Raw genomic sequence first — 25,370 nt, 5'->3', positions numbered from 1 at the left:
CCCCGGTTCCAAATCCCGTCTAGATTCCACTTCACTAGGCAGGCGATACCAAGACTGTACAGAAACGTCAGAAAAAGTGTCCTCAGTGTCCTGAAAAATGCCGTTGTACACAATGTCCACTTAACCACGGACATGTGGACAAGTGGAACAGGGCAGACTAAGGACTATATGACTGTGACAGCCCACTGGGTAGATGTATCACCTTACGCAGCAACAGCAGCAGCGTCACCAGTAGCAGCATCTCAGAAATGCCAGCTCGTTACAAGGCAGGCTACGCTGTGTATCACCGGTTTCAGTAAGAGGCACACCGCCGACAACCTCTTAGAGAAACTGAGGGAAATCATCGCCCAGTGGCTTACCCCACTTAGACTCTCCTGGGGATTTGTGATATCTGACAACGCCACCAATATTGTGCGGGCATTACATCTGGGCAAATTCCAGCACGTCCCATGTTTTGCTCACACAATAAACTTGGTGGTGCAGAATTTTCTGAAAAGCGACAGGGGCGTGCAGGAGACGCTTTGGGTGGCCCGAAAAATTTCTGGCCACTTTCGCCATTCAGCGACTGCGTCCCGAAGACTGGAGCGCCAGCAAACACTCTTGAACCTGCCCCGCCATCACCTGAAGCAAGAGGTTGTGACGCGGTGGAACTCAACCCTCTATATGCTTCAGAGGATGGAGGAGCAGCAAAAGGCCATACAAGCCTATACATCCACCTATGACATAGGCAAAGGAGGGGGTATGCACCTGACTCAAGCGCAGTGGAGAATGATTTCCGTGTTGTGCAAGGTTCTCCAGCCCTTCGAACTTGCCACACGTGAAGTCAGTTCAGACACTGCCAGCTTGAGTCAGGTCATTCCCCTCATCAGGCTTTTGCAGAAGCAGCTGGAGAAAGTGAAGGAGGAGCTAAGACGGAGCGATTCCGCTCGGCATGTGGGACTTGTGGATGAAGCCCTTCATTCGCTTTGCCAGGATTCCAGGGTGGTCAATCTGTTGAAATCAGACCACTACGTTTTGGCCACCGTGCTCGATCCTAGGTTTAAAGCCTATGTGGTGTCTCTCTTTCCGGCCGACACAAGCCTGCAGAGGTGCAAAGACCTGCTGGTGAACACACTGTCAGCTGAAGCGGAACGTGACACGTCAACGGCTCCTTCTTCATTTTCTCCTGCAACTGGGGCTGCCAGGAAAAAACTTAGGTATCCTAAGCAACCCGCTGGCGGTGATGCAGGGCAGGCAGGACCAAGTTTGGACATCTGGTCCGGACTGAAGGACCTGGCAACAATTTCTGACATGTCTACTGTCACTGCATATGATACTGTCACCATTGACAGAATGGTGGAGGATTACATCGGTGACAGCATCCAAGTAGGCATGGCAGACAGTCCATACCTGTACTGGCAGGAAAAAGAGGCAATTTGGAGGCCCCTGTACAAACTGGCTCTATTTTACCTGAGTTGCCCCCCCTCCAGTGTGTACTCCGAAAGAGTGTTTAGTGCAGCCGGGAACCTTGTCAGCGAAAGGCGTAGGAGGTTGCTTCCACAGAATGTGGAGAAGATGATGTTCATCAAAATGAATTATCAGCTCTTCCAGGGAGACCAGCCTCCAGAAGGTACAGAGGGACCTGTGGTGGTGGATTCAAGTGGGGACGAGTTAATACTTTGTGAGGATGAGGATGTACACACTGAAGAGGGTGAGGAATCGGTGGATGAGGAGGATGAGGATGACATCTTGCCTCCATAGAGCCAGTTTGTGCAGGGACACATTAATTGCCAGCTTGTTTTGTGGGGGCCCAAACGAACCAATCATTTCAGCCACAGTTGTGTGGCAGACCCTGGCGCTGAAATGATTGGTTTGTTAAAGTGTGCATGTCCTGTTTATACAACATAAGGGTGGGTGGGAGGGCCCAAGGACAATTCCATCTTGCACCTCTTTTTTTTCTTTGCATTATGTACAGTTTGGGGCCTAGTTTTTCAAACTGCCATCCTGTCTGCCACTGCAGTTTCACGCCTAGATGGGTCACGTGTTTGTGCCGCCCACTCGTGTCGCTTAGCATAGTCATCCAGCTACCTCGGTGCAACGTTTTGGACATAAAAACACTATTGTGAGGTGTGAGGTGTTCAGAATAGACTGGAAATGAGTGGAAATTAAGGTTATTGAGGTTAATAATAGCATAGGAGCAGAAAACCTACAAATTCTGTGATTTTAGCTGTTTTTATGCTTTTTTAAAAAAAAATACAGATCCAAAACACAAAACCCAGAACCCAAAACACGGAAGGGTGGTTTTGGCAAAACCAATCCAGATCCAAAACACGAAGAAAGATCCAGATCCAAAACCAAAACACAAAACACGAAAAGTGGCCGGTGCACACCCCTAATAAAAATATTGCCTTCATGTAGTGTTCACTGTTGGCATTTATGCAGTGGTAAATTTTCCATGAGGCACGTGCTTAGGGGTGCCACTTGCTGGCACAGCTGGCCCCCATGCATCAGAGCCGCCCACAGTCTGCTATCGTGATGGCTCAACTGGAAGCCAGGTGATTCTTTTTTTTTTTCTTTGCCGTTACGACATAATGTGGCGTGGAAGGTGGAGTGAGGTTGAGGCTGCGTTGGCTGTCCGAAGGCAATAATGTTGTGCTCATGGGGGGACCTGAACCCTAAATTCACCCCTGCCTTTAAGGTTATTACAGTAGGGACAAGCTTGTTTATTTTTACCTATGCAATATCCCAAAAAGTGCCATGGTGTGAAGTTCCGCTGGAACTTTGTGGATAATTGAATCTGCCGCTGAGCGTGCAGTGACATCATGACAGACTAATATACCTTGCCCAGCCCACTTGATGACATCATATATCATCTACCTCTTTTTACCACACCTCCTATAAGCAAGATATGAAAAGTAGGTATGTGTAGATTTGGGAAACATCAAATTTCCCATATGCTCATCTGTAAAGACAAAGCATGCTACATAAGGATTTATTGCATATTGTAGTTTTTTTCAGTGTTTTGATTCATGTTCCTTTCATGCGAAATGCAATTGGTCACCCATGGCTTACACATAGAGGAAAAGAAGCCATGTTTTGGGCTAAACCAATATTCAGCCTATCATCTCATGGTGACATTAATGCCATGAAAAGTGCCTTATGTATAAGTGCTGTCACTAGTTTCTAATGAATTGACAGGCGGCTTTTTCATTAATATTAATTCAGTTAACAAAATGGCTGGCTCTTCACTGGGGACCTGGCCTTTGCGTTATTATTATTATTGATGTCAATAGATGGAGATTTTCCCTGACTACTGAAAGTGTCACGCAGGGTCCTAGACTTGACGGCTAGCTCCTGAATTCTACATTATTTTGTCCACCCCTGGCATAAGTGACAAATACACTTTAGCCTCTGAAGATTAGTGTGTGAACTAGAAATAACCACAGCTGAATATTATTTGCATCATCTTGGCCCCGTTCTTGCTATGTATTCCCAGGAATCACAGCATACACTTCAAATTATGGTCATGATAACACATTTTGTATGTGCATGCACAGCTGCAAACAGACGCTCATCTACATAAACATCAGCATTGCGGGGGTGAATTGCGTGCGACGCAGAATCAGGCAAATGATAGGTAAATATGGTGGGCAGAGATATAGTATTTTCTAAATAAAGCAATTTCAAGACACTACAGAACAGAGGAAACACGTATCTATCATTACTGCAATATGTCACTTAATCATTAAAAACATATACCATCCTATTAACAAAAAGCTAATTACAGTGAGGAAACGTTGTGGTGATATACTCATACCTCCCAACTGTCAGTCCCGTTTTTCTGGGACTGTCACGCCCGCGGACCGCAGTGTCCCGCGGTGGGGGGGGTGCAGAGTTGGGGGAAGCATAGCAGAGCAGTGGTTAAGCACAGCATCTGTTCTCTAGTATAGGGAGAGATTGGGGGCTGCCCAGCGTCTTGGAGAGTGCTGGGCACACCCCCACAGTGATGTAAACGGGGGTGCAGCGAGGCCCCGCCCTGTTTTTCCAAAGCCCCGCCCCTTTGTGCTAAGCCCCACTCCCTTTTCGGCCGCGTGCGCCTACACATGCGACCTGTCCCTCCTTACAAAACTAAAATGTATACTGTAGCTTATTATAGACACTTTCGCCCTGATTCAGAATCTTTGGACACAGCAGCGATGCTAAAATATACTAATGTTGCAGACGGCATCTTGTGTAAATAGACGCGTCATGCCGGCTACTGTTAACCGCTGCAGCATCAGATCACTTGCATGAACATCGGCCATCTAAGTAACCCTCGGGTAACTCGGGATGGCAAGTTTTCACCCGGGCTAGGTACGGGATATGCTGATGGTGCGGATACCGGCGCGATCACAATACCAACAACGCCATCCCGTCAGTCAGAATCACAACGCCTACAGGTAAGTACCCCTAGCCTAACCCCAGTGCCGCAACTGGCTAAGCACAGGCATCCGGGTCCCGGGCATCAAGGGAAACCAGGTCGCCATAGCAACCACAACCCTCCCACTGTCAGTCCCCTGCCCTGATACCTTCCCCGGGGGCCCCCCTGTTGATGGCACTCCTGGGCACAGTGGCTTCAGGGAGGTGTAGTTTCCCCCTGGAGCCAGATGTTTACTTCATGTTGTGAGGCTGCTGACAGATGCGGGACCCAGCAGCGGCAGGTGTGTTGTCAGAGGGCTAGGTACAGAGAGGGCAGCATGTCCTTAGCATCATCGGCGCGTAATGGCATGCTGGGTCATGTAGTCACACACCTGGGGAGTGCCTGGGCTCTGTGTATAATATACAGCTGGGACAACCTATGTATAGAGCTGAAACTCCCCTATACAGCTGAACACTTTATACATGAGTAATGCAAATATTTGCAATGAGGGACTAACAATTGTGTTATAGAAGACAATTCTAAGTGACCTGACTACTATTCATAGTGCGTCTGTGTGCTACATGTATCCAGCTCACCAATGTATAGTGCAAGTGTCAGGTAGGAATGGTCACCAATGGTCTCTGGATTTGCCATAAATGTCGGAGGTCTGACGGTTCTCCGCCATTGATGACAGAGAGACAGTGATGTTGTCTTGTTCTAAATAACAAGGAAAAGGGGGAACTGCGCTATCTGAGTCACTTGGAAATGTGCAGGATACAAAATATACAATGTAATGATGTGGACAAATGATTGTAGATGCAGCTATCTGAAAAATCAGAGGTCATCTGATGTACGTATAATGAAAAGGTGTGAAAATTGCGCAATCTATAATGTTTAAAATGAAACTCTTACAACAATATAATAAGTGATAATGCAATAAACAATGGCAGATGAAATATAAAATAGTACATTTATTCATATATTATGATAAAACGATAGGTCTATATTGAAGAGACCATCATATGTATAAGTGATGAATATCATGCATAAATATAAATCTCAACAAAAACAAATTGTCAGTAAATGGATATTTCAATGGATGGTAAGTCCAAGTGAAAAAAGTGAACGTGTCTAAGACTGAACAGATTGATAAAGCACACTGGAACACTATGATACTGATGACCTAACCTGGAGGTAAGTGATGCCGTAAGTGATGTCCAATCAGTAGATAAGATCCCTTTTTACAGGTGGTATCCCTCGGTGTCCGGAAAATATAGCAACTTAGGACCTCATTCAGAGCCGCTCGAAAAAAGCGAGCGCTCGCTCTGAATGAAGGCGGCCGCTTTTCTTTTCAAAGGCGGCCTTCTGGCCGCTCGCTAAGCTTTAGCGAGTGACTAGGTGATGGTCGAGACCATCGGGGCTTGCGACGAGACCCTTGCAGTAGCGTCTCGTCTATCGCAAGCCCCAGGTAGCTTCCTGCTCTAACAGAGCAGGAAGCTCCCTACTGACATCACTGGTGATGTCAGTAGGGCCGCCTACAAACGGCAGGCGTTCCTTCAGGAATGCCTCCGTTTGTCCGGCCACCCCCCCCACCCCGCCGACAAAACGGGGCGAGCTGTCGATCAACATCGACAGCTGCCCCTTTTGTAGCGAGCCCCAGAGCGAGTGCATTTGTCACTCGCTCCAGGGCTTGCGCACGCGTAGTGCGAGCGCAGCGCGTGCGCAGGGCCCTCACCATCGACCCGCTTACGAGCGCATAGCGCTCGCAAGCGGGTCTGAATGAGGTCCTTAGTGTAATCCACTGGGGTGTTCCTATAAATCCTGTGTCCTTTTGAAACGGCTCATTCAGTGGTTTACCCAGTATTCCATAAAGTGCTAGTTGAAGAAGTTTTCAAGTTCTGTGTGCAATAGGTGGCTAACGCGTTTCCCTGTATCCTACAGCTTTGTCAGAGGCTAAGACGAAGCTGTAGGATACAGGGAAACGCATTAGGCACCTCTTGCACACAGAAAATGACACCGAGGGATAACACCTGTAAAAAGGGATCTTACGGCATCACCTACCTGCAGGTTAGGTCATCAGTATCATAGTGTTCCAGTGTGCTTTATCAATCTGTTCAGTCTTGGACACGTGCACTTTTTTTTCACTTGGATTTACCATACATTGAAATATCCATTTACTGTCATTTTATTTTTGTTGAGATTTTTATTTATGCATGATATTTTTCACTGATACATATAATGGTCTCTTCAATATAGACCTATCGTTTTATCATAATATATGAATAAATGTACTATTTTATATTTCATCTGCCATTGTTTATTGCATTATCACTTATTATATTGTTGTAAGAGTTTCATTTTCAACATTATAGATTGCGCTATTTTTACACCTTTTCACTATGTTGTCTTGTTCGTCATCAGCCCCACTGCTGATGTGCCACTCAGGCCCGCCACTTAGCCACACCCCCATCATTTCGCTCAACGCACATCCCCTCCCCTGATTGGCCGTGTTCCACAGGCAAGGATGCCTATCGATGGCTTTCTGTCAGTGGTTTCATTCTATTGATGTTACGTGCCAATGGCACCATCGATGGAGACTATTGATGGTGAGCTCTTTGATGGTCATCCCTAGTGCCAGGTTTCTGTGCAAGAAGCCTTGGAGCTGTGGAGGTTGCAGCACCCCAGGTAAAGCATTCCAGAAGTCTGGACGGTATTAACCCTTCGGGAGGCCCAGAGGCAGGACCACCCACTGGCTGAACAAGGCTTGGTTTTGCTGAAGACTGCTGGACTGTTGAGTCCATTTTGTATTTTTGTGCCCCCTAGACCACCAGGGTTCGGGCACCAGTCCCGGGGGGTATGCCAATGCATTAGGCCTGTTGCATTATAGACAGGCATTAGACCCGGAGGACATAAAGGGCTATTTTGTAAAGACGCCCCTTGGCCGCTCGCATCATACGTCATCTCCACTATTTATTTGATTAATCGAGTGCATCGAAAGGCGTATGAACTGCTCGCTGTTCTTGTGGTAGCATTTTCCTACCGAAATCATGCGAGCAGTTCAGTCTAAAAGACAACCAAGTGACGTGGCCGATGACGCTGCTTTGTTAATTATGCACACCCTTAAAATGCCTGTTTTGACCGTTTGGCACACATGCGTTCGGATCTCCACTCCCCGTTTTCAAGCACCTTCCCCTGTTACCACCCACAAATGCCTCATCCTGTCACTCAAATTAACAGGCACTCGCTATTTTGCGAGCACACGATTTCCGACCACATTGACTGGTTGGCGTATGCGCATTACAACCCATACGCATGCGCAGATGTGCGAACATCGTTCGGAGCTTACGAGCGGCTCTGAATCAGGCCCAGTGTTCCGGGACTGTCAACCGATGCATCACCGGCGGCCTGAAAGTGAGAGCGAGTGGCGGGAGGTAAGCGGCTAACTACACCTGCCCCGCAGCGGGCTCTTCACCCCTATAGCCACTCCTCCACAACAGCGTGACAAAGATGGTTATATTTTTGGACAGTCCTTAACAATTAAGTGAAAAAAAATATTTAAAAAGTGTACAGGCCAGTAAAAATATACCATCCACCTAACACAAAACGCAGATCATCAAAGACACCATGGTGTTCTGGACTGCTCACTGTGACGCTTTTCCTACTATGGGCCGTATTCAATTAGGCTGTGAAAACGGGTTATCTGTGATAATTTATCACCGATGACGTTATTTTCACCATTTTCACTTATCCCCATATTCAATTTCAAAGACTTTTCGCAGGATAAGTTTTCACCACTGAATAGGTGGCGAAAAAAGTGCAGAATTGGGCGTTTGGGGTGCAAAAAGTAGTATACACCGCTTGGAATGTCCCCTAAAAGTAATCTGTGTCAATTTTTTTTAAAAAAAAGTTCCATAGGACACCCCCAAAAAAGTGGTTTCGTTTTGTGGACGAAAAAATAAGTTAGGGGACAAACTAAAAAAACTAGCGAAATAGACTCAGGGGGGGTCCGCAAGTATGCGACAGGTGTTTTTTAGAATGCGCTTGGTTGCGGCAGGTGGATTTAAAAAAATCACTTTAGGGTCTAAAAAATATACCTGCACCCATTTTCATGTACCCCCAATTTTTTTTTTTTTAAATGACGCTAAATGATATTCTTCACCACTTCTTTAAAGCCGCATTAAAGCACCTGTCGCGGCCATTTAAAAACCCCAAATACCTTTAGCAGGCCATACCCATAGTGATCCTCCATGTCAGACCATCTTTTGGGAGGTGACAGACTGATTTCCCCAAAAGTGACAGGACTTTTCGATGCTTACCTTTCCGCTCGGTCCCATTTTCACTGATTCCTAATTGAGTACAGGGATACGTGGGCACGCGCCCGATACTTTATCCCCCTTCAAACCTGCGATGACGGCGAAAAGTCCGACCTCAGACTTTTCACCTCTAATTGAATATGGCCCTAAATTAAGCTAGTTCTACTTCTCAGTATTGAAAAAAATTCAGTAAAAATGCTGGTTGTCAGTAATATATTAAACTGTCAGTAATAACACAGCTCTGCACGTCTGAATGACAAACCAGGCTAATGCATGATTAGGACAGCTATGAATTGACATCAGTAATGTAAATCACACTGATCTCCCTGTGACCCTGACACGTTCCCTAGGATGTGATCTGCAGCCCGGCCAAGCCTCCAGTGAGTGACAGCCAGGCCCCGGGCCGGCCCCGCCCCCAGTGTCGTCACTGTGTCAGTGGGGAGCAGAGGGAAGAGAGCCGCCAGCAGCACAGCCTTGGTCCACTTCCTGCAAAGCACAGGGCATTCATACACATTGCACCTCACCCTCTGCCAGTCATGGACCTGGATGCCATCCTAGACCAGCTGGAGACTGGGGAACAGGAGCTGGTGCATAAAGCACTGATGGAGTATAATAAGGAGGTAAGGATGCTCCAGAGTAATGTCTGAGTGTTACAATGGTGGGAGGAGATTAGGAGGGATGAGTAGGGGATTTTCTGCTTCTCACTCTCACCATGTAATGGGGTGGGCATGCATGCATGAGTAAAGATTGATAATGCAGAGTTCTGTTGATACATGTGGGTGTAATGATTTGCATAGTCTGTGTATTGTAAAGCTCCAGGGCTGCAGCTTGCTGTTGACACTGTATGTACAGGACTGCTGGATAAGCTACAATTGCCCCCTCAACCAAGGTGCACATTAATAGAATCACTATACATGCCACTCTTTGCCAGGCAGGGCACTGAACTATAGTACTGATACCCTTCTATGGGTGTGATTGTTATGCTTGGGTCTCCAGCAGGTCACAATGTGGGTCACCAGCTGTTGCGGATCTAGCACTTTGTACAGATAAAGCAGGTTCTAGCCATATATTATAGCACGTAAAATATTAGTCAATATGTTCCTCCTGACTGTCTTGAGACTGCTGTTTCATCACTGGCATGTCTGGTAATTTAGCAGTAAGATTGATGTTATTGGCTTTTATAATGAATGTGCTCACTGTTAGAACTGGTAGGTGAATTGACGTGGCCCTAGATTTATTGGGTGTCAGGAGAAAAGGCGTAGGTAGAGGGAATCCCATTGGAAAAGACCAGGGGCTAATACTGTTACACGAGCTAGCCCACCTGATCGGAGTATTTCGTTAGGCTTTATAGATACATACAACATTATACCCACAGTTATTGTAGGTTTTTTAATGGTATAAATATGACTAGTAACTCTAGTGCTGGCGGTGGCTGTGTTTTTGTTTTTACATTTTTGATGAGCACTGAGCCCTTTCTCTAGCTCTGTGTATTGCATTGATGTATAACGGGCGGCTCTAGGGCCACAGGTGGCCCATCAAGTCTTATCCTGCGACCCCTGGCTACTTCCTACTATATTGCCAGGTTTGTTTGTTATAGCTTGTAACATTTATTTAGAATGTAGTGTTTTAACTTATTACTGAATTGTCATCCCATGGTAACTCATGTTACAAAGTGACATAGCACACACAGTAATTGGTTGCCCGTTTGAAACTTAGGGGGTCATTCAGACCCGCTCGCGAGCAGCAGTACGCTCGCAAGCGGGTCGATGTTCCCCACTGCGCATGCGCACGACGGAGGGAGCTCCGTCGTGCGCATGTGCGAGACCCGGGGAGCGATGGGCTTTCCATCGCTCCGGGTCTCGCACCAAAGGGGGCGTGCTGTCGATGTTGATTGACAGCACGCCCCCTTTGGTGGGCGTGTCGGGGGCGTGCCTGTCAGACGGAGGCGTTCCCATGGAGCCGGCCCCACTGACATCACTAGTGATGTTAGTGGGAGTGATTTTGGCTCTGATAGAGCCAAAATCACTCCAGGGCTTGTGGCAGGGAGACCCTACCGCAGGGTCTCCGTCGCAAGTCCGACGGTCGCGATGGTCAAGACCATCGCGACCATCTTTTTGGCCGCTGGCATATGCTGTGGGTGGTCACCCACAGCTATACCAGCGGCCAGGAGGCCGCTCCATTTTCATGGAGGAGGGCCCTGATTCAGAGCGAGTGCTCTGGTCAGAGCGTCCGGCTCTGAATCAGGCCCTAAGAGAGCTGCCCATGCAGCCCCGGTAGTGTATGAGCTTGCCTATCACTGATGTAGCGGTTGTCAGAAGAAACAAGATGAATATAATGGGCCTAATTCTGAGTTGTAAGCACAGCGGGTGGAAGTCTGGGTGGCCGCTGCAGGCAGATTTAGAACCCTGGGCAGGATGCAGCAAGGGAAGATATTACCCCGTATCTCATATGCATCAAGCCCCTGAATGTGATGCACTCCGGAGCTTAGTTGCGGTGGGTAACGCCATCTTCCTGTTGGCGTTACCCATAGAAGCCTACGGGCTTCTCTCCACAGAGTGCTTTGAGAGGGATCCAATCGGATCCCTCCCAGCAACCCCCGCGGTGCGTGCGTCCTTCTGTGCATGAGCAACGCTGGACGGGCTTCTGGGTCATAGACCTGGACGTCCCTACATCGCAAAGGGCCGCTCTTACCGACAGAGCTGTCTTTTGCGTTGATCGTCATGCATACTGGCGTTACCAACGCTGGCATGCATGCGATGACCTGCAGAGTGCATCGTGAGTGCGAAACGTCATACATACCGCCCCTTATGCTAATTTGGGAATATGCATTGCCTCATGCGTATACGTTTTTAAGGGGCCATTACTTTTGCCCCTTAAAAAGTGGGAGGCACATATAGAAACCGTTGTAATTCATACACCGTTCACCTGATTTGGATGTAATTGCCCTCAAATTAAATCTGAAAGTCTGCAGATAAAGCACATCTTGTTTGTTTCATTTCAAAGCCATTGTGGTGGTGAATAGAGGCCAAAATATGAAAATTCTGTCAATGTCCCAATATTTATGCACCTGACTATATATATATATATATATATATATATATATATATAATAGTATGTAGAAAAGAAGGCACTCAGGAGGGACTTCAAAATAAAACTTATCTAATGTAAAATACATTTTGGCCCAGGACATTACGTCATAGTTCGGCTAAGTGACGGCAAGGCAGGCGATCGTACGGCAAGGCATAAGCACACTCACTATGTCTTGGCGTGCGATCGCCCTGTGTATGCAGACGCCCACTTGCGCACGTCATCTCCAGGAAGTATATGCAACCATCGGTACATTGAGGACCATCTGAAGCGAACGCAGCACTTGTGGCTGACCATACCCTACTTCAAGCACTGCGAGTTCTTCAGTGAGAAATACAACAAAGTGACGTGTGCTATGACGCTGCCTCTTAATTATGCACGCCACTGAAACGGCGTTAAGACGATCAGGCACGCCTGCATTCGCATCTCCACTTCCCAGTTTCTAGCGCCCAGCCCCTGTCACCACCCACAAACGGCTTCTCCTGTCACTCTGCTGGGTAGTCTATGCGCAGCGAACGCCGTTTCCCGATCTCTCGCACTGTTTTGCGCACTGCGATGCATACACATGCGAACCATTGCCAGTTACAATCGTATGCACCCTAGCGAGAGGGTCTGAATTGGGTCCTGAGTTCCTGCTTATTTCTGCTGATAAATAACACTGCCTTATGCTCGCATTGGTTGTTGACAACTTCACACAGATATATATATATTCTGTACAAAGGCTAATTATTTGGGCTACAGCTTGTGTACCACTTGATCTCTGAATATTATATGTTCCCAGCATGGCACATTTTAATAAGCCGTTGATGTCTTATTTAGCTGTTGACATTTGGCAAATTGTCCCCTACGGGATGAAGAGAGGGGGGAGGGGTGATCAAACATTATAGTGCAATAACTAAAAATAGTGTAACAACAGCTAACTCTTTGCGAAAGTATCAAAACGTATATCTCTACAGCACCCGATTTTTACTTAACCAAAACTTATTCACACCCCTTTATCAGTACTATGAAGGCACAGAAATATTTCCTACATCAGCAGTGGCTTCCAGCTATTCCTCTCATTATCTGGTGTGTTCAGTACAGTTATCTCAGGGGTCATTATCAGAGTTGCTATAGTTACACACATATATATATATATTACTGTTGTATATGCCATGCTTTATATTTGTAATCTCCTGTCCTGCAGCACTAAAGCTGGGTACACACTAGTTGATGGGTTGCCTGTTCAGCCGAGCTATCTGACGATTGGCATTTAAATGACCCGCCCAATAGAGCTGTCAATCACCTCCGGCTCCCTGTAGCATTGGGAAGGGGCGATCAGTGGGTCATCAGTACACACCAGCAGATGATATCTCTTTCAGATATATCGCCATCTAGGCTGTGTTGCACAGCAGATAGGATATGTCTGTGAGCAACATCGTTCACAGACAGATGAGCTGTACACACCCGGCGATGTACTATAGATATGAATGGAATTGTATTGCTGGCGGCTGTACAGCCGCTGGTTCAAATCCCGACAGCGGCTGGCCCTCCCCTCCCTGACTCAAACCCTCCTTTAGGGGTGCCTAACCCTAACCTCCCCCTCGTGCCTGACCCTAACCTCCCCCTCGTGTCTAACCCTAACCTCCCCCTAGTGTCTAACCCTAACCTCCCCCTCGTGTCTAACCCCAACCTCCCCCTGTTAGTGCCCAAACCTAATACTCCCGTGGGGGGTGCCTGAACCCCCGTTCTTCTAGCCTAACCCTAATTCCCCCCCCCCCTTGGTGCTCTAAACCTAACCTTCCCCCTAAGAGGACGGGTGCCCGTACTTGCCTCCTTTGGCCCCAGGTCGCTCTGCATTCCGGCATCGGGATTATGACAGGCGTTGGCACCTTGACGCCTGTCATAAATCCCTAATCGGCATTCCGGCCTCGGGCCGCCGGTCACATAACTATATCCCTATAGATATATCGCCCATTCAGTGGAACGGGCGATATATCTATCAGTGTGTACCCAGCTTTACTGTAGATAAGAATTGAATTGACCCCAAGAAATTGGGTGGCAGCAGTTTTGTAACAAAGAGAGGGACTTATGTACTATGGCAGCTGTGACACAATATACCCACAACACACCATGCAGAATAGTGTCTCACATTTGGCAATGACAACATAACACTTGTTATCAGGTACCTGCAAAAGTGTTCAAGAATTGCCGAGCGTCAGTGGAGAAAATCACGCTCTAAGGCTGACTTCCTCCATTTCAAATTTATTCTCTCATCCTACAGTGCTGCCCTGTCCCTCTCCAAACAAACATATTTCAAGAACCTCATCTCCTCCCAGTCCTCAAACCCCCGGTGTCTCTTTGCCACTTTCAACTCCCTCCTCTGCCCTTCCCCTCCTCGCCTCCCCTCCTCACTCTCCGCCCTTGACTTTGCCACCTACTTTACATCTAAAATTGACTCCATACGTAAGGACATCATATCCCATCAGACCCTCAGCACTCCTCCCCCTCCTTTCCCTAACCACCCTTCCATTTCTGCCTCACCAACCCTGACATCCTTCTCCCCTGTTTCTGGAGAGGAAGTCATGGCCCTAATAAGGTTTTCCCCTCCTTCCACCTCCCCTCTTGACCCTATCCCTTCCCGTCTCCTCTGTTACATGTCTCCTTCTGCCTGTTCCCATCTTGCTCACCTACTTAATCGCTCCCTATCATCTGGCACTGTCCCTTCTGCATTCAAACATGCCCTTGTCTCCCCCATTCTTAAAAAACCTACCCTTGATCCTAACATACTTTCCAACTACCGACCCATCTCTCTTCTCCCTTTTGCTTCCAAACTACTTGAGCGTATTGTTTACAACCGCCTTACCACCTTCCTTTCCTCCCACTCCCTCCTTGACTCATTTCAATCTGGCTTCCGTTCTCTCTACTCCACTGAAACTGCCCTCACGAAAGTCAGCAATGACCTCCTTGCTGCCAAATCCAAGGGCCACTACTCTCTGCTCATTCTCCTTGACCTCTCTGCTGCATTTGACACTATAGACCACCCTCTCCTCCTGCAAATCCTTCACTCTCTTGGTTTACGTGGCACTGCCCTCTCCTGGCTTTCCTCCTACCTCCTTGATCGTTCCTTCTCTGTGTCCTCTCATGACTCCTCCTCCCCCCCACTTCCACTAACAGTAGGAGTTCCCCAAGGTTCTGTTCTTGGACCTCTCCTTTTCTCCCTATACACATCCTCTTTAAGTGAACTCATTAACATCTTTGACCTCCAATATCATCTCTATACTGATGATACTCAAATTTACCTTTCCACCCCTGAGCTCTCCCCCTCGCTCCTTACCCGTATCTCCAATTGTCTCTCTGCTGTCTCTTCATGGATGTCCCAGCGCTTTCTTAAACTTAACATGTCTAAGACTGAGCTGATCATCTTCCCACCCTCGTCCACTACCTCACTTCCCACAATTTCATTATCTATTGATGGCACAACTATCTCCTCTAGCCCGAAAGTGTGCTGCCTTGTAGTTATCCTAGACTCCTCCCTCTCATTTAAACCACACATTCAGCACCTCTCGCAGTCCTGCCGTCTTCGCCTAAAAAATATCTCCAGGATTAGACCCTTCCTCACCCAGGATGCCAATAAAACCCTCATCCACCCACTGGTCATCTCCAGATTGGACTACTGCAACCTTCTCCTAGCTGGCCTCCCAGTCTTCAAACGGGCTCTCAAGACCCACTACTTCATCAAGGCCTTCCAGCTCTCATCCTAACCCACTTCATGCTCTTTCCTCACTATCTTCCCCTTCTGTGTCACGCCTGTCTGTCTGCCCCTCCCCTTTAGAATGTAAGCTCTCACGAGCAGGGACCTCTTCCCTCATGTGCTTCTCTTTACATTTTCTTCGACTCTTTTCTCCCCATAAGGGCACCTAACACATGACTGCCAACTCCCTGCTGCTTATTGTGAGTGTCTAACTGCTATTGCAGCAATGTATATAAATTGTGTCCTTGTCCTGCACTGTAATGTACTGTAAGTTACTTGTTTCTTGTTCACCTATTAGTTCTATGTACTATGTAAGGCGCTGCGGAACACTTTTGGTATATAATAATAATATAATATCAGCAGCGATGTGGTCCAGGTGACCTTCACTGGCATCCAGGTCTATACCTCTAATTCCCATGGCCATAGAACATGGCTGCTCTCAGCCCCTCTACTTACTGCTCAGTCCAGCTCTGCAGGCTCTGTGCTCGGGACACCTCTTACTAAGGGATGTACATAGCAGCTTCTATACATACACACAGATCACAGAAGGGAGTGTCACCTGTGCATATAGTGGTATATTATATAGAGTAATAGATCACAAAATGGAAGTTTATATAAGAGCCTACACTACCCAATTACACTTACACTAAATGGATATGAATACATGCATGCATATGATAGCGCCTATGTCAGACACCCTACCCCGAGCGCATCATTGATAAATACAAGTAAAAAAGAAAAAAAAACGTAGTGAGCGAAAACTGTAAATAACACAGCAAATACGTCATGGGTCCCTTTGTTCTCTAAGCTGTGTGTACAGTGCTGATGGGTTCTATTTACTGGGTCCTTTTACAAAACTTAAAGTGACTGCACGGGTAATGGAGACATCAATGGTAGAAGTTAGCTGCTGGCAATGTTCTGCTGGGCATCGCTGCCACGCCATACCGACCAGTTACGGGCACACCGGCATTGTAAGTTTTTCTGTACACCTCTGTAGGGTGTGAGACATAACGTGTGTTGTATTAAATTCTGCCCCTTATAGTTATCATCATCATGCTGGGTCAGTGCCGAATTTAAGATGTGTACACACTAAACGACGTGTGTACCCAGTTATGCGACTGGCGACCTCCCCGCCAACGGGCCAACATAAAGGCAGGCACACTATACCATCCGGTGCCCGACCGCCCGATATGTCGGCCCCTGCTGCATCCCGCTGCATGGGGTCATCAGCCGCATTGTCAGGTTGGCCTGCATGTAGCACGCACGCAACACGACATAGTGCGTACACACTGCACGTTTTGTGGTTCCGTGGCGTCGGAATCAGGCAAATCGTTACAAAAAATTGTCTTGTGTGTACGCACCTTAAGGCTTGTGGGGGCCCCGGGGCAACTAAGTTGTTGGCCCCCTCCAATAAAATTGACGAACTGCCCCACAGTGTCCTCCACTATATGCCACATGGTGCCCCCTCCACCTATGTGCCACCCCCAAGTCAAAGATGTCCCACAGTGCCCCCCTGTATGGTATACAGTGATCCCCCAGTGTCTTCACCTTCCATGGCCGGCTCCTCTAGGATGTGTCTGGCTCCGTGTTCTGCATGCACAGTGCATACAGCGCAGAGCGGCTCCTGAGTCCCCTCATCAGTGGCATGGGCGTGATGTGTCACTTGACGCTGATGAGGGTACTCGGGAACCACTCTGTGCTCTATGCAGCACTGACTGCATGCAGAACACAGAGCCGCGGCCGCCCCCTGACCCGGGAACAGGCGGGCACCTGTTCCGGCAATTTCAGGGTCACACCGCTTGTTCTTGGCAATTACAGGGTCACACTGATGTCAGTCGCCCCCTGTGTGTGCGGTTCCCATAATGTGTGTAGACAGTGCCATAATGTCGACATTTCCAGGATTAGCGTTGGGGACAGAATGACAACAAAAACAGTGTGTCCTCATTCTAACAAATATACCAAACCCCGTGGAGCAGTAGTGGGGACCAAACACAGGGATGGCAGTGGGTATGGGTTTTCCTAATAAAGAATCTCTCTGTAGTAAACTGATGCCGACCAGACTTTCCACAGCTGCTGCTGAGGCCTGGGCACACATCAAGGCTACAGTACTGTGCTTATAATTTGTTCCTTAGAGTAATTGTGACTGTAATCTATCTTGGTATTCGGTAAGAGTGTGACAGAGGTATCCCTCTGAATCCCCTCAGAGCCCCTGCAATAAGTAATCTAGGTTATTGGGTAATGTGGGATTTCAGGACTGCACAAATATCTAGTAGTGTCAGGAATAGCCACTGAAAAATGGGTCACATCTAACCATACACTGAGCCTTCCAACAGCATAATCTGAGCTGCTACAGGGATTGGTTGTGGTGAAGTTATATTTAGTGCTATATCTGAAGACTGATTCTAGTATGTTTATTTGAAAAGTGTATGTTACCATGTCTGTACTCTACACATCTTACAGGGTGGCATCTGCTTGTTTCGGCCGGGGCTGAATGATTATATTGATACAAATAGAGAGCTACGTATGTGTTAAGACTATGGGCTTGTTTCAGAGATGGGCGCTGCGGCGTCCATTCTTGCGTCTGTTGACTTTTTTGCGGCTGCGATAATATGCAAATGCTCCTGTCAGCCTGCCCCCTGGTGTAGTAGCCTTCGGCTGACTATGCAAGCACTGAGATGCCCACGCCGGTGATTGTTGTCACGCCACCATTGGCGTAATATCAACACTTTAACCAGTCTTATGGCAGGCGCAGTCTCTCTGTATAAACATGGCCTCTGTGGGTGTGCACCTGAGAACGCAGTCACTGACACGTCCATGAGAGTGACTTTGTCTCCCGATATCTGATACCGTCTGTCCCGATTGCACCAGCTTTGTGTTTACCTCTGTGTAACGCCTGCGTCATAGCGGTTTTCTGAACCTTTTGCGCATGTGCAGTTAAAAATAATTGTTCATATACGTGAACATCCGTATTGCCTGTGAGTGCCCTGTGCACCCATATTAAAAAATCTAGTATTACATTCTCATACGGCAGTCTATAGTGGTTGTGTAGTTGGACAGCCCTAATCTACTTGCTGTGACAAGATCAAGGAAATATTTCTCGGCTATCTATAGAATGATGGTACTCCCAGAAGTTATCTTAGTCCCTCATATGTGATCGTTATCTTCTAGCTACATGTAACTTGGCTCTACACTTTCCTGGCCTGCAGTAGACCCGCCTGAGGTCTGGCATTAGAAGATATTTTTATGGCACAGTAACCAATGACAATGACATTCATAGATCGTAATCAGGCCTTATTTACATTTTTTATTTCAAGTGAAACCTGTTTCTTTTTCACCCTGGGTAAACAATTATTATCTGATGTAGAGGCCCTGGTTGTCAGGATATCAAATTACTTTTACTGTGACCTGGTACCTCGGCATTAAATTCTGCCATCTGAACCAGACTGCGTTGCATATTTATCCTGTGTCCGTCAAACTGAGATTAATTTGGTATTTACTATTTATATACTCTTTATATTAGAGCAGTTCTTTTTCATGCAGACAGGGCTTTCACTTGGAAGCTTAGAAATAAAATTATAGGTTTACCAATTATGTGTAGTGTATGCAATATATGATGGTTATTTTAGGGTGTAAAAAAAATCTATATATACTTACTTTTTTTTTTTAACTGTGAAAAATTATGTGTATAAGTATTCAACCCCTACAGAACCACTTTTTGCTGCAATAGCAGCTTTAAATCTGTTGGGGTAATGTTGAGTACACACTTAAAACATGTGAGGAGCGATCAACTGATTTGGGAAGCTCTGCACACCATCAGTAATTTGCATACATACTTAATATTTGTTTACACGATATGTCTGTTCAAAAGAACCCATTTAAATAGGCCCGCCCAGATTTGATGACGGTTTTCTAAGGTTCCAGCATCCAATATATTGTGCGTACGTTTGGTTGTACGTGCACACAGCAACACGTGGACGACATATCGGCTTAATATATCTCATCTGTCTGTGTTTTTGTACTGTCAGTCCAAGTTAAGGTGCGTATCCACTTAGCGATTGAACAGGCCGATTGAACGATAACGACATCGTTATCGTTGAATCGTTTGCTAATTGCTCGCTAGCCATTTTTTACATCTATCATCGCCCGAACATGCTGGTCACCCTGACGATGCTGTCAGGTTGCCCATGTTCGGGGTTGATTGATGAGCCTACACTGAACGACTGAACATTCAGTGTATGCACATCACAGACTGTGAAACGACTGCACGATTACAGTGTCGGAATCGTGCGCTTTTTTTATGTCTATTAGTGGATACGCCCCTTAACTGTGCAAAATATTTCCACTCTACCATACCGCCATCATGAGTGGAGTGTAGGACATGCACATACTGCCCCTGTAAACTGCCCTTCTTAGTAAATATGAATACATTATTAAAAATAAAATGAAATGTCATAGTTTGTGGCTTTTTTTTATTATTATTATGATGATGATGATGATAATAATATTACATTGCCAATCATCAAATGAGTGCTTATAACCAAACAATTAAAATAATAAAATTAGGCAGAGGGGGGAGGCCATTACTGTTGTGCCTAGCCGTGCCCTGACTCCTAAATCCGCCCCTGTTCCAAGGTTAGCTTTTTTAGCACAGTGGTTCCCAAACTCGGTCCTCAAGACACCCTAACAGTCCAGGTTACAAGGACATCCATGCTTAAGCACAGGTGACTTACTTAGTACCTCAGTCAGTTTGATTATACCACCTGCTCACATGCATGGATATCCGTAAATCCTGAGCTGTTAGGATGCCTTGAGGACCGAGCTTGGGAAACCCTGTAGACTGAAGCAGGTTGTCTTGCTGTAGCTCCCTGTATTATATCGCAGTGTGCACGGCCAGTATGCTGGTATTTTTTTCCTGCTGTGAATAGATACATCTGGTTTGTCATACGCAAGTTTTAAATGTTCCCCAAGGTGTGCTCCTGGTAATGTGATACCCTGTGATTATGTAAGTGTTTACCTTCTGTGTGCTGTGTCTTCTGCCTTCAGAGTAACCCCAAACCAGCTTTTGTGCTTACTGCAAAGTCTTCCATCATTGTTGCTACCAAATTATTTATTATGGTATTATGTACACAGTGCCTTCATATTACGCAGTTCTGTATGGAGAATATGTAATAATGGTGATTATCGTCTCATCACTGTGTGCCTATCCCAGCTATCCCTCTGTTATATGAAGGTTGGTACGAATACCATCTCAATGTGAAACTTCTGTGCCAGCCTTCCCCTTTCTGTGGCGATCATCTTGATCTGATTAAAACGGATATAATTTAAAGAAAGATCCATCCGTAGTACATTGGTGTTTACAGAAAAGCAGTTGTTCGTTTGCAATAAAATAAATAACATTCATGCGGTCAGTGTAAGACAGTGGTCGGGGAACAGGGGTAAATTACCCGATTTGGGGTAAAACTGAAATTCCTGGGGGTAATGCACGTACAGCCGGGCCTGCATATGAATCATTGCATTCCCGGGCTGTCCGTCCATTACCCCCAGGAATGGAGGTCACTGCCGCCGGGTGCAGCGGCGCACCTGCTGCACCCGGCGTCAGTGACCTCCAGCACGGCGCCGTAGGGAGGCTCTCAGCCGGGCGCCCGCTGAGATGTTATTTTTGTACAAGCGGCGCTACTGGGGCACTGCTACAGGGGCAGAACTATGGGGGCACTGCTACAGGGGCATAACTATGAGGGCACTACAGGGGCATAACTATGGGGGCACTGCTACAGGGGCATAACTGAGGGCACTACTACAGAGGCATAATTATGAGGGCACTACTACAGGGGCATAACTATGGGGGCAATGCTACAGCGGCATAATTATGAGGGCACTACTACAGGGGTATAACTATGGGAGCACTGCTACAGGGGCATAACTATGGGGGCACTGCTACAGGGGCATTATATGGGGGCATTACTATAGGATTTCCTTCCTTTCAAATCAAGGGGGTAACATCGGCGTATCTAAATATATTTTGGGGTAAAAGGTAAAAAAGTTCCCTGACCCCTGGTGTAAGAGGTATCGCTGCAGTTATCTGCGCTATTGCTCAAGGCAACATTTAAAAATGTTGTTTGCTTGATAAAGCTTGAAAAAAAGCACAGGTACCAGTCTAACTGTAATCTTTAGACACTGCAGAGGAATATGTTATGCTGAATATTAAAAAAAGATGGATAGTATCGACATTATCTGGTTAATGTTGGGCTCATTCGGGTACCTTGGATCAGAGAGAACTAAATCTAAGTATAATTTTTGGATAATTTCATTCCGGAGCTGCACAGTACAAATGGAAGAGGTATTTATTTGATATCAGCGTTTGTGGAAGACCATGGAATGTAAAGATAAGGCTGAAATGAGTGTCTATGCGGCCAGCTGTGCACCGGTGGTGTTCAACTCCTGGGAAAGAAGAGAGTTGTTGGTGGCGACCAGTGGCGGGCTGGGCCGTGGGGGCAGGGTGCCATGTGCCCCCCGGGCCGCAGTGTCATGCGGGCCGCGGGCAGTGGGCAGTCTGTGTCACTGTGACACAGACTGCACCGCGTGTGTAGCGCTGACCGGACGGAGTTCAGTGAGTGCTACACAAGTGACAAACACACAGCCGCCGGCTCCGGCAGCTGTGTGTTTGTTGTAAGCAGCAGCCAATGAGAGTCTGTTAGACTCTCATTAGCTGATGCTGCGCCCACTGCGGTAGCTGCTCCATCTTCCGGCTCCCGCAGTGGGCAATGGGAGAGGCGTCATAACGTCATATGACGTCTCTCCCAGAATGCAGAGCGGCCCGGCCCGGGAAGGACAGACGGAGGAGCGGATGGCGACGGCGGGAGCGGGGATTCAGGTAAGTGTTTTTTTTTTTACTACGTGTGTCTACTGGGGGGGGGGGGCTGGCACTACAAGGGGGAGACCACTACTGGGGGCACCACAAGGGGGCAACCACTACTGGAGGCACTGCAAGGGGGGGAGTACTACTAATGGGGGCAATACAAGGGGGGACTACTACTACTGGGGGCACTACAAGGGGGGGGACTACTGGGGGCGCTACAAAGGGGGAACCACTACTGGGGGCACTACAAGGGGGGGGACTACTGGGGGCACTACAAGGGGGGGGACTACTGGGGGCGCTACAAAGGGGGAACCACTACTGGGGGCACTACAAGGGGGGAACCACTACTGGGGGTACTACAAGGGGGAGATCACTACTGGGGGCACTACAAGGGGGGAACCACTACTGGGGGCACTACAAGGGGGGAACCACTACTGGGGGTACTACAAGGGGGGACCACTACTGGGGATTATAACTGGGGGCACTTCAAGGGGGGGACTACAAGGGGGGGACTACTACTGGGGCACTACAAGGAGAGGGGACTACTACTACTATGGGCACTACAAGGGGAGGGGACAACTACTAGGGGCACTGCATAGGGGGAGGGGACTACTACTAGGGGCACTACATAGGGGGGAGGGGACTACCACTGGGGGCACTGCATCGAGGGACCACTGCTGGGGGCTCTATAAAAAGGGCAATACTGGGGGTACTGCATAGGGGGGAGACTACAACTGGGGCCACTATTTAAGGGGCACTGCATAAGGGTTACCACTATTGGGGGCACTGCATGGAGTGTGGACTGCTACTGGGGGCACTATATATGGAGCACTGCATAGGGGGTACCACTTCTGGGGGCACTATATAAGGGGCTTACTACTGGGGGCACAAGGGGCACTGCACAGGGGGGACCACTACTGGGGGCACTACTGGAGGCCTGCATAAGGGGGTCCTCTCCTGGGGCACAGGGGGCACTGCATATGGGCACCACGACAGGGCTGTCCCTAATTTTTATTTTTACTTTACATTAATTCCACATGGACCCGCCTCCTCCCTGGAACACTTGAGGGGGGGGGCGCCGTAGCACGCACGTTCTTCAGGCACCCTGGCTACACGCTACTCCTCTGCCAGGGCCGCCTGCATGCATTTGCCCACCAGGCTAAAAGTTGCCAGCCAGCCCCTGGTGGCGACGGACTTAAACTCAAGCTCTCCTAGCTGTACAAAGGGTTAGGATTTGGCGTAAACGTAGAGCCTGAATTGACCCTGGCTTCTGTCATATTAGAAACTTAGCAATATATAACGGAGGTTTGGGCTAGAACCAAGGGCACATAAACTTCTAGTCAGGGATAGAGGGGTTAATAAAGTTAAGGGTGTTTGTGTTTGACAATGGGTCGGCAGCAGTGATAGGTTGAGAGGTTAGGGGGCGTGTTATGTGAGAGGGTGTGGTTTCAGCTCTGCCTCTCTCAATTTTATCTGCGACAAGGGAAGTGCAGTTTCTTGGCAGATCTGTTCTTTGATTGTATTCTGACACTTTCTTTATCATCTTTTCTTATTCTCTCCTGTCTTCACTCTTTCTTTATTGTATCCTTCTTTCCCTACTCTATCTCTTTCCTTACTCTGATCTAATATGCAGCACCACCAACGTGCATGCTCGGGACCCGTCTCTCCGACAGTGCCGGGTCCGGTGCACTATATGTAGGTCCCCTTTCACAGCTGAGCCTGTCTTTCCAGCGGGCTGGACGCCTGTCATGGCGCCGGCTTGCATGCAGGCCATTGTGTCTCAGCAGGGGGAAGATGGGGGGCGGAGACGACCGGGGCGAAGCCAACGCCTGCTCATGACAGGCAGGTTAATCCTCCCCCTCTCGTGCTGCCCTCTGTTGATAATGATAGCAGTGATTCAGACATTGAGTCCCCCATATCTGTGGCTGTCAGCTCCTCCAGGCCTGGGGGGGTGGCAACTGCGCCCTACAGGGTCTGTGGTACCTGGGAGTGCTACCTTGCTGGACGCTGGGGCCATTGCCCGACTGCTGGTGTCTGTGGTAGGTGCACTGATAGCAGCGTTTCCGGGCTGCTGCGTCAAAAGCGTTATCACTGGAGTTCCTTCTGCGTCGGCGGAGTCCGCCGTACAAATGCATCTTGGCCCTCTGGTGCAGCAGTTAGGCAGGATTTGTGACCTCGCCCTCTCTCCTATGCCCGCAGCTCCCTCAGTCTCTATCGCTCACTCTCCTGTTCCCCTTCCTCAGCCCTATCAGGCTGCGGACATGGTCAGTGCACACGATGCTGCCTCAGGCTCTTCTTTTACAGACGACGGTTTGGAGGAGGTACCAGTGGTCGGGGCCCCGACCAGAGGCTGAGCAGCTGACATCGCAGCCAGCACAGTCACCAATGCCATTGTCGGTCCTTCCGGTGAGTCTGTCCGTTCATATGACTGCGGGTCTAGTTCCATTTCCTCCTCCTCTTCGAGTGATAGTTCGCGTAGGGCTAGACGTAAACGGGCCCAGAAGTCTCGTAGACGTCGCTCACGTCGTCAAAGGTATTTTAGTGAACGGTCCTCCGGCAGTAGTACCAGTGTAGATCGAGGAGCAGGTCCTGATGATGTGGTACACTGCGCTAATACGGCAGTCACTCGAGGTATGCGTACCAGAGTTAAGCAGCGAATCACAAAAGGGTGCTACGTGGACATGTTCACCCTTACAGCTACGGCGAAAAAAGCTTTTGCGGCTGCAAAGGCTAAAGGAGCTATTGGGCTGGAGGCGTATAAGTCCTACACTAATTGGATATCGGGGTTTTGTGTTTTCGGCTTGCTACCTTAAAACGAGGCCGTCCGAGTACCTTAATGTGATTCGATATTTGCACCTGATACACAGCCTATTCAAGTCGCCACGGGGTACAGCGTGGCATCTGTACGATGAGGAGTTTTGTCGTAAACAGGAGCGTGTCATGGTCATGGACCTAGGTTGTAAGGATGTTGAGGTGTGGATGGAGGTGACGCAGCCTACACGC

General features: G+C 48.0%; 1 protein-coding gene across 2 annotated transcripts in view; it reads left to right on the top strand.

Moving 5' to 3' along the window:
* Positions 1 to 9,067: 9,067 nt before the first annotated feature.
* RIC8A (RIC8 guanine nucleotide exchange factor A) overlaps positions 9,068 to 25,370 on the top strand; it is a 70,474-nt gene continuing 54,171 nt past the window's right edge. The window contains exon 1 of one of the 2 annotated variants that reach the window (XM_088462654.1): positions 9,068 to 9,311. In XM_088462654.1, coding sequence (XP_088318780.1) covers positions 9,228 to 9,311 — 84 coding nt within the window. In that variant the 5' untranslated portion in view covers positions 9,068 to 9,227. The remainder of the gene's footprint in view (positions 9,312 to 25,370) is intronic. The other variant, XM_088462655.1, reaches the window with a different exon arrangement.

Source organism: Taudactylus pleione, unplaced genomic scaffold (genome assembly GCF_031769625.1).
Source record: "Taudactylus pleione unplaced genomic scaffold, aTauple2 ptg000051l, whole genome shotgun sequence".
Classification (NCBI taxonomy): domain Eukaryota; kingdom Metazoa; phylum Chordata; class Amphibia; order Anura; family Myobatrachidae; genus Taudactylus; species Taudactylus pleione.
Note: the sequence above shows the minus strand (reverse complement) of the source record. Positions and strands in the feature narration are given on the sequence as shown.